Source organism: Cervus canadensis, chromosome 13 (genome assembly GCF_019320065.1).
Source record: "Cervus canadensis isolate Bull #8, Minnesota chromosome 13, ASM1932006v1, whole genome shotgun sequence".
NCBI lineage: Eukaryota > Metazoa > Chordata > Mammalia > Artiodactyla > Cervidae > Cervus > Cervus canadensis.
In genome coordinates, this window is record NC_057398.1 from 8184079 (window position 1) to 8200318 (window position 16240).

Sequence of the window (16240 nt, forward strand, 5' to 3'; positions counted from 1 at the left end):
GAAAGCCTTCAGGGAGCTCATGAAATGGAGCCTATTTTCTAACTGACCACTCTCAGCAAATTTTCTGTAATGCATATAATGAAGTATTTCGATTGACAGAGCATCTCATCTTCCCTTTAAGAGACAGAAATTGTGCCCGGAGCACGGTGCATCTGTTGTTTACTGGTGCCCCAAGGTTCACAAAATGCTGTAAGCACTGCCTAGAAAACTAAGAGATGTTAAGGCTGAGATAGTTTTAGAAGAGCAAAGATCTTAAATCCTTCTACAAGACATGAGAAAGCACCTTAAGTTCTAATCAAGCTAAAGCAATTAGCCACCCACAGATACTTAATGTTGCTCCCCATGGTCAGGCAATCATCTCTATTAAAACCCATTTTAAAAAAAGAGCGGACCCAAAAATTCCCCAGCACACACTTCCCACAAACCAGTTAAGCCTTAGACGCATTCAACAAGCACACAGAGCTGGGCTCTGGGTATGGCAGAGAGGCTTTTAGGAAAAGAGTACATCAGACATGATGCGGTGATGGCAAATAAAAAGGAGGCAAGCTGCAAATGGGACAAGAGGGGTAACAAAATCCACTTGCCAAGGGGTCCCTGGATCACGGATGGGCTGGACAAAGCCAGACAAACTGAAGCCTCAGTTTCCCTGGTCTTAGAATCCCCTGGTTGGTGTAACAAGATGTCAACTCCACCCTGAAGAAGCACATCAAGCAGAAGGGTTTCTGCCAGCTGGAACTAGGGCCCAGCTTCATCACCTGTGACCAGACTACCCTCCAAACCCATGCTCCACAGGAGGTCTGTCCTCTCTCACACCACAAATATGTCATGGAAGCACCAACAGGGTGCATTTGGCAGGTTCACAACGAGTCTGATCCACTCAAGTTCATGTGCTTTCCCCAGCCCAGTTAGGCCTAATCTTCCCTAAGACTCCCTTTATGAGGGGAGTTCATTGTTGTTTACAACCCAAGGCCATTTCCAGACTTGGTAATAGTGGCAACAGCTACAAAATGGTCAATGGTTAAGTGTTTAAAAATTAAGAGCTTCCCTAGTAGCTCAGCTGGTAAAGAATCCGCCTGCAAAGCAGGAGACCCTGGTTCAATTCCTGGGTGGGGAAGATCCCCTGGAGAAGGGAATGGCTACCCACTCCAGTATTTGGGCCTGGAGAATTCCATAGACTATGTAAGTCCATGGGGTCACGAAGAGCTGGACACAACTGAGTGACTTTCATTTTTACTCCTCTGTCCAAAGGGAATTGGTTCCAGGACCAATTCATTAGAAGATACGAAAACCAACAGATTTTTAAGTCCCTTATATAAAATGGCATAGTATTTGCATATAACCTACACCCAACCTCCCATATACTTTAAGTGATCCCTAGATACTTACAGTACCAAGTGCAATGTAAATGCTACGTAAATAATTGCCTTCATGTGGCAAATTTAAGGTTCATGAATTTTCTGGAATTTTCTCTTTTTAATATTTTCAATCCATGGTTGGTTGAAGGCAAGGATGCAAAATCCATGGATACAGAGGGCCGAGTGTACTTTCCTCAAGAAACAGGGCTGTTTCTGTTTTTCAGTCCAGTGAAGTTAATCCAAAACCCCATTACTTCTCAACTGAACAAGAGCTGTTTTCTTCCTGTAGGTTTTTTTCTTTTGGATTTAGAAAATCTCTCAATCACCAAGCAGACATCAAAAATGTTGATCTAGATCAGCACTATTCTGTATAAATAAGATTTAAAATTTTCCTAGGATTCACATTAAAAAGTGAAAATATATATGAAACTATTGTACTAGAATATTTTACTTAATCCACTCTAGCAAAACCATTACTATTTCTTAGATATAATCAATACCAAAGGTTATTAATGAGATACTTCAGATTTTGTTTTCATGCATTCTTTCTCTAGTACCACACTGAACTGTGCAATCTAGAGCTATTTTTAAATTGCCATGGAAAAACTTCCACAATTCACTGTTCTGTGAACAAGAAGTATACCAAAATGTATAGTATGATCTCATTTTAACTATTAAAATGTGTTATCCATGTGTTCAGATATGGATAGACAAAAATCTCTAAGGGAAACACCAAAAGTTAACAGCAATTTTAAGAAATAGAATTATGTATGGTTAGTCATTAGTTTCTACTTTGTGCTCTTTTGTTATTTTCTGAATTTCTGTGCAGTAAATATATACTGTTTAAATTAATAGGAAAGCTATAAAGCTAGTCTTAAAAAAAAAAAAAAACCAACAAAAACCCTCCCTTATTTTAAGCCGTAACACCCCGATCCTACTGGCACTGTAGCCACTGCCCTATTTCCGGCTAACTGAAAGGATGGACAAACTTAATGTCCCCATCCCTTGCCCAGTCACTGTGATACTTACAGCCAATCATCATGATGGCCACGGCAAAGATCTTCTCGATGTCTGTGGATGGGGCGATGTTCCCAAAGCCCACGCTGGTGAGGCTGGTCATGGTGAAATACAACGAGGAGATGTAGACGGAATTCTTGCTGGGACCCCCTTCCCACTTCCCTGAGCCGGACCCGTTAAACTGGTAAGGGGTGCCAATGTCCATGGCCAGCTGGTAGAGCCAGCTGTTGTTGCGGATGGTCTTGGTGTCCTCGTCGAAGATCTCATAGTCCCCGATGCTGTACCAAATGCAGGCCATCCAGTGGGCGGCCAGCCCGAACACACACACCAGCAGGACCAGCACGGCGGCTCCATACTCAATGTAGTGGTCCAGCTTCCGGGCCACTCGTCCCAGACGGAGCAGCCTGACAACCTTCAGAGAGCTGAACAGGCTGCTGATGCCCTGGGGGAAGAGGGGCACAGAGTCAGGGCCGAGAATAGAGAGAGCACCAACTCCGTCCGGCCACCTCCCAAGAGGCTTCCTTCAGCACATGTACCCCATGGAATGCAGTAGTATGCAACCCTTAAAACATTGCTTCAAAATAAGTCATGATATAGAGAAATGCCCATATATACTTGTATGCTTAGATACAATATAATAAGAATTTTATTCCAACATATACGGAAGGGAGATTTCCACTAGCTTTTTCCTACATCCTTTAAAAAAAGCAAATAAAAAGCTAAAATAAAAAGTAAGACAAATAAAATTTGAATTTCATTCTAATTATACTGTATGTATGTATACAAATACAAATATGAGCATTTTTCCATACTATTCATTTTAAAGCAATATTAAGGGTTGTGTAATATTTCATATTAAGTAATATGAAATATTTTTAGAGTTGCATATTTATTTCATATTGAAAAATGGTCAGGAAACACACATGGAAAGACATAGAAAACATTAATAGGGCTAATTGCTACACTGTCAAGTTATAGAATTACAGGCAATTTTTATTACATTTTGTATATATTTTTGTTACACTTGCATATATTTACTTAACTTCTATAATTAAAAATTGTTACCTTTACAATTACAAAAATATATAAAGAACATATAATTTTTTAAGATAAAAATAAAGGAACAACTGAAAAGAATAAAGAACTGAGATTCTGTTTTCCCAGGAAAGTTATAAACTCTTGCAAGTTACAACACTTTAGTCAGGTCAAGGATATGGCCAGACAAAATGTACTTAACCTCAATCAATCAAGGAATGTCAAAACCAGAAGGAGCCTTCTGATTTCACCTGCTTAAAGCCTCCTCCTTCAAATCCCACTGGGACAGGGCTATTCGCCAAGCAGTTCTCTAGGGAACAGCACTGTGGTAGGGCAGGAACACTAGGGTAGAAATCTTTAAAATGGGGTCTACCACCCAGGTAGGTCACTAACTTGCTGCGTAAATTTGGACCATGCAGTTACCTCTCAGTTCCCCTGTCTAGACAACGCAGGAGGTGGACAGGAGGAGCTCTACACCATCTGCACAGGCTAACATACTCGTTCGTATCTCATAAGGCAGTTGAAACATTACAGAAGCTATACCATTCAAAGCTCAAAACTCCCTTTCCAAAATGATTCCAGGGAAAGGAGATTTCCATTAAAATTTCCCAAATTCTATTAAAAAGCAAATAAACAAACAGCATAAAGACATTTCTTTGACTGAAGACTTCGGTCTCCCTTACACAGCAAAAATCTAACAGCAGAATGATGCCCTTCACCAAACAGAGTGAATGACTTGTCACCGCTCTAAGCACTGGACAGTCTCCAGGTCACTGTTTCCTCTTTGGTCCTCCATACCCTTAATGACCACACTCAAGGATCAGGTTATGTCACAGACAGAAGGAAAACACATAAAAGTCTCCTCTTCCTGGACACACAGCTAACCACATTTCCCAGCCTCTTTCCATCTGGGTAGGTCTCTGGAACCAGGTCTAGCCAATGGAATTCGAGGTATAAGAAGTGTCACTTCCAAGCCAAGGAGCTAAATGTAAGAATACTTTCTCTACAAGTTCTCTCTTCCCCAGGGCATGCCTTCTTTGAGGTCAGGTACTCAACACTGAGAAACCTAAGATATCTGGAATCTGGTCCTATCACTTCATGATAAACAGATAGGTAAAAAGTGGAAACAGTGACAGATTTTATTTTCTTGGGCTCTAAAATCACCATGGAAGGTGACTACAGCCATGAAATTAAAAGACGCTTGCTCCTTGGAAGAAAAGTTATGATCAACCTAGACAGCGTATTAAAAAGCAGAGACATCACTTTGCTGACAAATGTCCATCTAGTCAAAGCTATGGTTTTTCCAGTGGTCATGTACGAACATGAGAATTGGACCATTAAGTAGACTGAATGCCAGAGACTTGATGCTTTCAAATTTTGGTGCTGGAGAAGACTCTTGAGAGTCCCCTGGACTGCAAGGAGACCAAAGAAGTCAATCCTAAAGGAAATCAGTCCTGAATATTCATTGGAAGGACTGATGCTGAAGCTCCAATACTTTAGTTACCTGATGCAAGGAGTCGATTCATTGGAAAAGACCCTAATGCTGGAAAAGACTGAGGGCTGGAGGAGAAGGGGGTAATAGAGGATGAGATGGCTGGATGGCATCACAGACACAGTGGACATGAGTTTGAGCAAACTCCAGGAGATAGTGAAGGACAGGGAAGCCTGCTGCATTTCATGGGGTCACAAAGAGCTGAACACAACTTGGCAACTGAACAATAACTGAAGATGGTAGACACACAGCATGGAAGGGGGCTGAGTCCCTTGGAGGTTATATGGAATATAGCATCCCCCAAACCAGCTTGAATCCTATCGTGATGTCAGTGAAAAAAAGCAACCTCTTATATAAGCCACTGAAACTCTGGGGGTATTTGTGACAGCAGCTATCATTAGCCTTCTCTGGCAAATGAACACACAAACCATATGGAGCATAGCCTGATAAAAACCAAACAGGTTACCACACAAATTATTTCACTGAGGTTTCGGTGAAAAAAAAGTGAAACAAAGTTTTAGTTGCTCGGTCATGTCCAACTCTTTGCAACCCCATGGACTGTAGCCTGGCTAGGCTCCTCTGTCCATGGGAGAGGAGGAGTGGGTAGCCATTCCCTTATCCAGGGAATCTTCCCGACCTAGGGATTATTCTTTACCACTAGCACCACCTGGGAAGCCCTTAAAAAAAAAAAAAAAAAAGTTTTGTAACCATAAAACTCCCAACAGAAATAATCATTTCTGGTCCAACATACACCTGCCAATACATAATAATGGATCTGACCAGGCAAAAGGGGCTACAGAGCCAGGTGGTTCATCCAAACTGCTAACTTTGACAAAGTTTACCTTTGCCATGTCCAGTATTCATCTCCTGGGTCCCCTTTCCCTCCACGTGCTTTTCTCAAAGATCTGCCATGAGAAAGGGCTGAGAAAATCCTCATATTAAGGTGCAGTAGGCCGATGAAAGTAAATGGATGTCCTCTCCCCATAGGGTATTTGCATTTTAACAGAGGGAAACCAGCCTCCAATCATGGAATTAAAAGTACCCACAGCCTGGATGAAGGAGATATTTTAGGAGGCAAAGAAGTCTTTTTGATGACTCAGAAATCAAACACAAGTAAGCAGCCACCTACTCACCACCTCCTCCTAAGGAGGTTCCTGAAATCATCTTTCAAAGCAGCTCTACTCTGAAGTAGAACTCATTACCCTGGGCAAAATTGCCTTGTCATTTTTTCCTCACATTCAACCCAAAGCAACATTTATGGGGAACCAACTCTGTACTCCTTGTGCTAATGCTACAGGGAAGAGATGAAAATGGTGCTTTGTCTTCTTGCTCACTATTGGGTCTTCAGTGGCTGGCAGGTGGAGGATGCTTGAGAGAAAGAAAGGAAAGAGGAAGCAAAAACCTGATCACTAATGAGCGGCGAAATACGGTCAGTGAAGAGAGATTTCTACACAGTAGTCACAGAACGTGGAGCTGAGAAGAAGCACAGAAGTCGTCTCATCCAGCACCTCTGAGTCCAGCAGTGTCCTCTAGAGCTCCCTTAGAAACGGTCCTTCAGCCTCTCCTTGAACCCTCCTCTGAACCACTACCTCTTGAAGATCTAATTCTGTGGCAGGCATTCACGAAGACGAACCACCAGGCTCCCACCACTTTTCATACTTCCTGTGTGCTCCACCTGCACTTCCTCCTTCCTCTCCTCTCCATCCCTCCCCAGGGGCCACCGCATCATATGAACCCCTACCCACAGGCCATGCTATCCTCTGGCCACACACTCCAGGCAGCACGGGCATCCCACACACTGGACACACGCTTGCATCTCTGTTTCTGCTCAGACAGGTCCCTCAGCCCGGAAGGCCCAGTTTCGCAATTTCTGCCAGCTGGTACACTAGTTATCCTTCAGGTCTGCCACTACCCCCACCCTACAGCGTTCCCAGGCCCCCCAGAAGTCACAACCAACCACTCACCCTTCCATGTGTTCACAGTATTCTGTATCCATCACTTTGCATTAAAGTTTCCTATAGCCAGTCTCCCAGCTACATCAGGAACTACATGTTCCTGAAGATAGAAGCCACTTGTTTCTCATTTTCGAAGCTTCTTACAGTGGGTTCAATAATGTTCCTCCCTAAATTCAAGTCTTTCCCAGAATGTAACCTTATGTGGAAATAGGGCTACCGTTGCAGGTATAGTTAGCTAAGATGAGGTCATATTGGAAAATAGTGGACCCTGAATCCAGTATGACTGGTATCCTCATCAGACAGAAACAGAAAGACACACATGACCATGAATGCAGAGGCTGGAGTGATAGGTCTTCAAGCCAAGGAATGTCAAGGATGACTGGCAACACCAGAAATGAAGAGAAAGGCATGGAACAGAATCTCTTCTAGAGGCTTCAAAGAGAACATGGCCCTGCTGACACCTTGATTTTAGATTTCTAGCCTTCAGAACTGGGAGAGAATAAATTTCTGCTATATTGAGCCGCCCAGTTCTTGGTAATTTGTCACAGAAGCCCTAGAAAACTAATATACCTATACAAGGTTTAAAGCCAGAACCTTCTCAGAGAGCATCTCAAACATTTTCTAAACTGAATTGAAGAGTTTGGCTTGTGAGAGAATTTATTTTCAGGAGCCTCTGGAACTAAAATAAGCCTTTCCTCATTGCGTTGTCTGTGTGCACACGGATCCTCTGTTACACAGTTTTGCATTTGTTCCCCGCTGCTCTAACAGCTGGGATTTTAGCTGTTCAAAAGCATTTCAAGCTACTAATTTGTTCTTTTTTTCTTATTTGCCTGAAGCTCAGTGGATTAGCTAGAGAGAATATTCCAAACTTAAAAAAAAAGTTAGTATGCTAAAAACACAGCAGCACCATTTGGGAGCGAATCACATCTCCCCAGGGGCTTCCTACATCAGAAATCCTACCTCACCCTCCAAATAGTCCCAGAGAGCTCTTTATCAAGAATCTGAAGGTTATGAACATCCGAGAATTTCAGGTTGAATCCACACGGCTGGAGGACACTGAGAAAGAACCTAGGCTGGTGAGCCTCATCGCTGAAGGCCAACACGTATGATCAGAAGGAAGTCTTCTGAAATCTCAGTAACCTCAGCTGTAGTGATTTTGATGCAACTCAGCTTGAAGTAGACATTTGGCAATCACCAGGTTCACTTGTGCACAAGCAAGCTTTGCCTATTCACCAGGGCTAAATAAACCATTCTGCTAATTCCAGCTCCACCTTGCCTCCTCAACTAGCCAAATTCACCAGTTTTCCGTTCTTTGATCTTTTTTTTTTTTCTGTCATACACACAAAAAATAACACCCTCACAGACTGATGACATTGTGTTACTGAAAAGAACAACTCTGTCTTTCACATTCTTGAAAAGTTTCCCCAGGCTTCCAAGTCTATGTGGTGACACATAGCATCCAGAGCAAATTCTGCAGTTACACTTTTGTTTATTTTTTATTGCTTTCAACCCCACATAACCCATCATTACTCTTCTCCCACACCTTCCTCCAGCTAAAGGTCTCATTCACATGCTTCCTCTGAGTCCTCCAGAACCTGTCATCATGTATAGAAAATTCCCAGCCTCCGCATCTACATGGATTGTTCCCACCACGTTCCTGCTTTAGTTGAAACTGGCTCTCACAAGCACCTTGGAGTTAGGAGTAGGGAGTTTCAAACTCCACACTGCATCTTCCAAATAAGAGTTGTTTGACACTCAAAAAAAGAAAAAGAAAAAAAGCTCCCCTTAAGATTCATGTACCAGAGAACCAAAAAATAAAAAAATAAAGATCCCCTGAAACTACCACACATCCATTAAAAAAAAAAAAAAAAAAGATTCATGCCATTCAGTAATACCATTTCTGTTATCTGATTATTGATAGTTAACATCTATTGAATGCTTACAAATATGCCAGAACTTGGGCTTAGTCTTTCATTTACTATCCCATTTATCAAATTCTCAGTTCCTCCTTTTCATTACCTGGCTGCAGCCCATCTCCTGGTATCAGCAAGGGAATCTTAATGTTCAAGGGGGAAAAAAATCATTCAACACTCCAGCCTCTCTATTCCAGTGACTTTCACCCTTTCTCCATATCCTGCACTTGGTTATCACCAGGAACTGCTTCATCTCTGAAAGCTTACCCACCAGCATTGGACACAATGACTACATGTATTTCCATTCCTCCCATCCGGCCTGCTCTTGGGCTTCTCTTTGATATCTCTAGCTCCGTCTTTTTTCCCCCAACCATCAACTCTCCAGATTTTACTTCCTTTCCCCTTTCACTAGACCCTGTGACATCATTTCAAGTGCCCCCTCCCACGGCCCTCACCATCTCTCTCTCCTTGCCTTCCTGTCACACGTGCCCTGTGAAATGCAGCACCATATAGATTCAACAGACACTGGGCTACATCTCCATTCTTAGCTGGGACCTGTCCTTTTCCTCTTTCTCTAACGACACTCTCCTTCCCATCAATAGCTATTCCAAAGCTTCACTACTCTTCTCAAGATCCCACCTGACCCTGCCTTCTTATTCTCAGCCAGCATCACCTCCCCATTTACAGACACAGCAGAGGTCGTTAGTATCAATTCTCATCCAGATTCCACCTTCCCAAACATGAGCATATGCATTAGCACCATCCTTCCACACTGAATCAAAACTCGCTCCTCACCTACTCAGGAACCTTACCACATCAACTACTTACCCTTCTCTCTACTCCCTTCATCTTCAAATCTCCCTTTCATAGACTCATTTCTGTTAAACAATAATCATACTACTGTTTCAAGTTCTGTACACCTCTCCACTCTTTCTCTCCTGAAACCATAATCAACACACAATGGCTCAGATTCCTCATCTCCTAGTCATTTCTCAACCCACTGTCCTCAAATGTCCACTCGCACTATTTCCCAGAAACTACTGTCTCAAAGGTCACCAATCACCTTCTAATTGTCATACCTTCAGCGTTTGACACCTGTAATGGGCTGTGACATTCTTCATGGCCACACAGGGTCCACACTGTCTTCCTATATTTAGGGAATCACCACCTTACAAAGTAGACCTCCTTTCCCACCTAGAAGCTGAAAACACCATAAACCTTCCTTCTGTAGCTTCCTCTGCAGCTAATGTGTGAGCACACGACCTAGAACCTGCCCATCAGAGACACCCATCCCAGTACTGGATGGTATCCCATGGAGGAACTGTGCAGGACCCCTTTTGCAAGTGCATGGCAGCATCACCCAGGTCCCAGAGGCAGCAGAAGCAGTTCTGGAAATGATACCCATGGTCCACTGATGGTCAGGTCAACACTGCATGTTTTGAATCCACATCCAATAGCAACAGCAGCGATACATTCACAGGACCAGCTCTGCCATATGACTTGAGGCATTGCTCCTAGCAGCATAGCCGCCAAGTGTTTTCCTAGTTGTCCCCAAAATTCTGTGAGTATCCAACATCCTTGAACCCTCACTCCTACACACAATATTACACAATACTCCTACACACTCTCACACAATATGAGATGGACTCTCCTCTCTTGGTTCTCACAATACCTCTCTTTCTAATGATTAACCAAGGCCCTGTTCTTGGTCTTCTCTTCTCAATATACTCTTTTCTCTGGGAAGCTGCCTCCGTTAATGTAGCTTTAACCACCATCTATATACTAACAAGCTGTAAATCCATCTTTCCAAACCAGACATTTCTCCTGACCCTAAGACCCTCTATGGGCATGTCACTGGGATAGCCCATGGCTTCCTCAGTCTGCCACATCTAACCCTCAGTCCAGATCCTATTTCCCAACTTGGAAAATGTGCCTAAGGTACACAGTCTCCCAAGTGAAAAACTAAACGTCATCATCTTAGCTGGCCATGCAAACTTTTCTTAACTGGAACGTTCTTTTTAGAAGGATGATGTTAAGGTTTATCAGTATTCCAATGCATAATTTATTGCCACTGGGAAAAGAATAGAAAAATACTTTCTTGTCTATTCATATAATATAAATAAGATACTGGAATGAACATAGGTACTAGAATATACATAAGATACTAGAAACATGGATGATCCCAGGAAGGGAGATTCTTCATTGTAATATCCTTTTGAATGCTATTCCATATGAATTCTTGTTTACCCTAAATTTTTAAAGATTAAATTATAAAAATTAAAAGTAAATTTAAAAATATGACCCAACCCTGCTTAGAACCATTCAATGGCTTTCACTGCATTCTTGCATTAGTTTAGCAAACAATGGCCTTTGTAATGTCTTGGACAGCCTTGTCACTCACTGCTTCCCTCTCAGGCATCCTCTGTGTTCATCATATCAGATTATTTGTGGTTCCACAATCACTCTATGCCCTCACATCTTCACACACGCCATTCCTTCTGCCTCAAGCACTATTCTCCTGGTTGTCTGCCTGGCAGATCCCTACCTGTCCTTAAGGACATTTCTCAACACCCATGTGGCAGGATGAGTCACATATTACTAAAATTCTGACTTATCAAGTGTAAAAGTAGTTTAGCTTTTAATTAGAGTTCAAATTTATCCCAATAACATCACTCTCATCTGAATTCCAATTTTCTTTCTTGACCTGTGGGAAAACGAATATAGACGTGGCAACAACCTAGAAACTACAGATCTGAGGTCATACACAGGAACCTAATCCATGGATTATGTTCATTTTCTGTGTCTACTGGTGAATTTTCTGTGTCCACTTCACTGGGACACAGGGTGCCCAGATATTTGGTTAAACATTATCCTGGGTGCATCTGTGAGGGTGTTTCTGAAGTGAGAGTAACATTTGAATCAACAGACTGAGCAGAGCAGATCACCCTCCCTAGTGTGGGAAGACCTCATCCAACCCACTGAAGGCCTGAAGTGAACAGAAAGTTGGATAAGGGCGAATTCATGCTGACTGCTTTCAAGCTGGGACACTAGTCTTCTGCACTCAGACTAGAACGTAACCACTGCCTCTCCCAGGTCTGCATCTTGCCAATAGTGGATATGGGGCTTCTCAGCCTCCATAATTACCATAATCCTAATTATATAGATAATATATATTTATAACGTATACAAACCCTACTGATTCTGTTTCTCTGTAGGACCCTGACCCATACAGGGTCTTAACAGGAGAAAGGTTGAGAACTACCAGTCTAAGACATAACACAAAGTCATCTCTTCCCTGATACCTTTCCTAATACCCATAGTCAGAGTTCAACATGGCCTGTACTAGACTCCCATGACTGTTCCTTGATTCACTCTTCCAATAAATACTTACTGAGCATATACTATAAAGCAAACATGGTTTCAAACACTGATAACAGATCACAGATGGACTAGACCAACATCCTTACCCTTGTGGAAAACTGAGACAGATAATAAGCAAAAAGAAATGGTATGTTATATGACAGTAAGATGAAAAATTAAGCAGGAAATAAATAAGGAGTGCAAGGAAGTGGGGGCAGCAGTGTTAAATAGGATTGTGAAGGAAAACTTCACTGAAATCTTGGCATTTAAGTAACGACCAGTGGAGATGATAATCTGAGAGCCACCAGAGCATCTCAGAGAAGCAAGCTCCAGAGAGGGGTCAGCAAGCACCAAGTACCCCAGGAATGAAGGTCACATGGTCTTTATATCAGGCTGTCAGGCCCTTGGGATCAAGCAGCACACCTTCCATGAGAGTAATAGTTAATTATTTTAATAAAAATAGTTTTATTGAGTACTTACTAAGTGCCAGACACAATAAGGACTTTACAAGCATTATCTCACTTAATCCCCATCATTTTGAGAGGTAGGTATATTATACACCCAATTTACAGATGAAGAAACTGACAGAATCATTTGTCTAGAATGACACAAAGTAGCAGAGCTAGAATCTGAACCCTGATCAACCAACTCCCAAGATTAAGCTTTTATCCCTCTGCTTTACAGACTCCACCTTTAGTTTCCCATTTTTAGAGTTCTAGTTCCTCACAGATGGTCGATAAATGTTTATCAAATGGAAAGTCACAATGAGACTTACTTGAAGCAGTAGGCCTAGCAGTGTTTTAAGGATTTAATACTTTATTAACAGAGCTTGGTTTGCCTGTTGTCTGATAAATTCAAGAATAAATGTTTCAAGATAGTCCCACCACTTTGCAGATTCATCTAAACTGCATAATGGAATAAACTGGCTTCCCAGATCTCATCGGAAGTTACTCCCTGAAGCCTAAATGTAATTTGCCTCCCTTTCATTGCTTCAACATTTTACTTTCGTCTCAGTTGACTCAGCAGGCCCTTCCTGAAGACCTAGCATAGGAAGACACAGCCCAGAACGACCAGTGATACAAAACCAGAGAAGACACCACTGCCTGCCCTCACGTTGTCCACAATCAGACCACAGAGAAAAACAGCCTGCAGGACTGCAATGCAGCAGCAAACACAAGCCAGCTGCCACTAAGAAGACTGAATAAGCACAAGTCTGGTGGCCGTGCATAAAGGGACTCTTTTCCTAGTTCACTTAACAGTTGTGTTGACCATACTCAGGGGAAGGATGTGGTTACCAAGTGTAGGGGAGCTTTTAGCCAGAAACGGAGAGCTTGAAACCTTTCATTGGTTTAATCCAAGAATGCACCCAAAAGACACAGCTGCAGTCTCCTTAGAAAACAATCAAAGGAAGTTTAAAAATTTCACTCAAAACTATCCACTTTCCTTTTGTTTACAATTCAAACTATAAAATAAACTGTGTATTCAATTGTGATATCATACCATCAGGCTCTTTTCCTCCATAGAGGCTTTGAAAATGGAACTCTATCACTGGCCACATAAAATCCAAAGGATATAGTTGTACAGAATCTGGTTTTACCAAGCTATGTCTCTTTCTCAGAATAATAATCTCAAGTTTTCCTCTACCAGGAAAGTGAAATGAACCCAAGTAGCCTAGACTGTACTTTCTCTCCTATGAAGCAGGTAAAAAAATCATGTGTCTGCAACTCTGACACTGATGCAGAACTAGCCAAGCCTTCAATCTGCTTTAGGCTGATTTAAATTATCAGAGAGTTTAAGTCAAATCAATGGTGCAGGTGAAACTCCCAGTGATTTCCAGGAGGGCCACGTCTGTAGGAGTTTTCGGCACTGGGGCCTGAGGAGGTCACCAGTCCACTTATCACTGCCTGGCCAGAGCTCTTAACGTGAAACAGGGCTGATACTATGAAAGCATCACCTCAACTAGTAACACGTGAGGGCTTGGTAACACATGGGCCTCCTGACCACGGGTAACAACACTCTAATTCACACAGAGGAGAGGTGCAGATAATTTCCTGAGGAGTCTAATTTGGCTTAAAAGACACCCTCCCTCCCCAAACATGACCCACGTCATTTTCATCCTCACTCCAAACCAAGGTAAGGTGAGAAGGTGGAAGCCCCCAGAAGCTATAAAGTAGCCCCCAACTGTGTAGCCTCATGTCAAGCACTAGGAATGTGGGGTACAGCCCGGAGACCTCCACCAGGGTGGTGAGGACAGAAGACTCATGTGGCTGGTCTGGAGGTAGGAAAGGTTCCCCCCTGTTTGGGGAGCTGGCAGAGCTCCCACACACCCGGGCTGAATCTATGACAACCGAGGCAGGTGTGAAGTATTCGCGGCACTCAGGACCTAGCTCACCTGCAGCAAAAGCCCCAGGGATCAGAGCATCTTCTGAGGAGCTACCTAAGCTGTGGGGCGCACCTCTGAAGGACCACAAGGGGAACTCAGGGCAGGGTCCCTGGAGCAGGCTACGAGGTGGGCTTAGCCTCAGGACACTTCTCAGTGTGACCAACACACAGGGCACGGAGAAAGGGACGGGGGAAACAGACCCTAGGGAAGACAGTGTGGCCCTAACTTCGGGGATTCCTAGTTTGAAGGTAATAGGAATTCCCTTCTGGCTAGGAGGGTCCGTGTTTCCCCTTCAATATTGTTCATGGTTTTAACTCTGTCACAAATAGATGGAAAACCCTCATGGGCTGCTCCTCCTTGCAGCCTCAGCAGTGAGTGGTGATGGGATCATTCTAGACTCTTCCATCCTGGGAAGCGACTACCTTCTGGCCCTCTGAGAGGAAGTCTCTGTAGGAATAATGTAAGGAAAAGTTATGGCTCCTTTAAGAGGCTTCTGGTAAATTCAGAGTTCCAAGCTTTCTGGAAGCAGGTGGAGGTAAGTAATCACCATTCTGTGTGGTTACACTAATCAGTAACTGCAACTTTGGGGAATAACAGAAGCCATAGAGAAAAGAAATTGCCTTCTCATTAGAGAAAGAAAAGACTACCTAGAGGAGTCCCATGCACACCCAGAGCCACACGGAGGACTCGGGCTTGGACCCTCGCCCTGCCTCTGGCACACTCGTACTAAATATGACCCTGGTAGGCTACCAAACCCCTCTGAGCTTCATTTATTCACCTGTGAAGCAAAGGAAATGCATTTTCACAGGATTAATGCTCACAGAAAGTTTTAGTTGTTGGGACTTCCCTGGTGGTTCAGGGGTTAAAAATCCACCTGCCAGTGTAGGGGGACCCAGAGTTTGATCCCTGGCCCCAGAAGTAAGATTCCACCTGTTGCAGGGCAGCTAACCCCATGTGCCACAACTACAGAGCCCGTGTCCACAACGAGACGCCACTGCAGTGAGGCCCACACACACCTAAGGGCAGCCCCTGCTCACCAAACTAGAGAAGGCCCACGCACAGCAACGAACACCCAAAGCAGCCAAAAAAAGTACTAGCTGCTGTGACTCAAGAAATGGTCATCTTGCTTTCCTTCAGCTGTAAAAATACAGCCAAAAAATGAGAGTCACAAAGGGGAGAAACTATTTGCCCTCGGTGAGAAGGAGAGAAAGGATCTGGAAATGTCAGAAAGAAGTCACCTCTAGGTGGGAATTAATAAAGCGGGAAAGCAATACTCCCTCTCTGAAAAGTTGCAAACAAGCAGTCAAGTATGTTCCACAGTCGAGGGTGTAAGATTAAGGAAAGAGGTAGGGGGTCCCGGCCTTGTGCTTCTGGACTCGCAGAGCTCCCGGAGTAAATGAAAGTCAGCCTCACCTGATATTGGGCTGCAACCCACAGGCTGGCAAGCCTTGTAACAACGCAGCCTCAAAACCAAAGGAGGAGCCCAGAGACCGGGACAGGGACATCAGCGGATTATTGGACAAGGGGCTCTTTCACAGCTGAAGCAAAAGGCCCTGGAGAGACACCCCACCACACCCAGCGGCCAGTCCGCACCTCAGGCTACCACTTACAGACGGAAGTGACGTCAGCGTGGCTCATCAGTTACCAGGGAACTGTCCGGGGCACGTCCCTCACAGCCCCTCAAGCTAATAACCATCACAAGCGCAAAAGTTTCCCTTTAATAAACTAGC

The 16240-nt window shown here is 43.5% G+C and overlaps 1 protein-coding gene across 2 annotated transcripts in view; it reads right to left on the reverse strand.

Moving 5' to 3' along the window:
* KCNH1 (potassium voltage-gated channel subfamily H member 1) overlaps window positions 1-16240 on the reverse strand; it is a 406132-nt gene that overhangs the window by 231679 nt on the left and 158213 nt on the right. For both annotated transcript variants that reach the window (XM_043486214.1, XM_043486213.1), the window contains exon 7: window positions 2385-2814. In XM_043486214.1, coding sequence (XP_043342149.1) covers window positions 2385-2814 — 430 coding nt within the window. The remainder of the gene's footprint in view (window positions 1-2384; window positions 2815-16240) is intronic.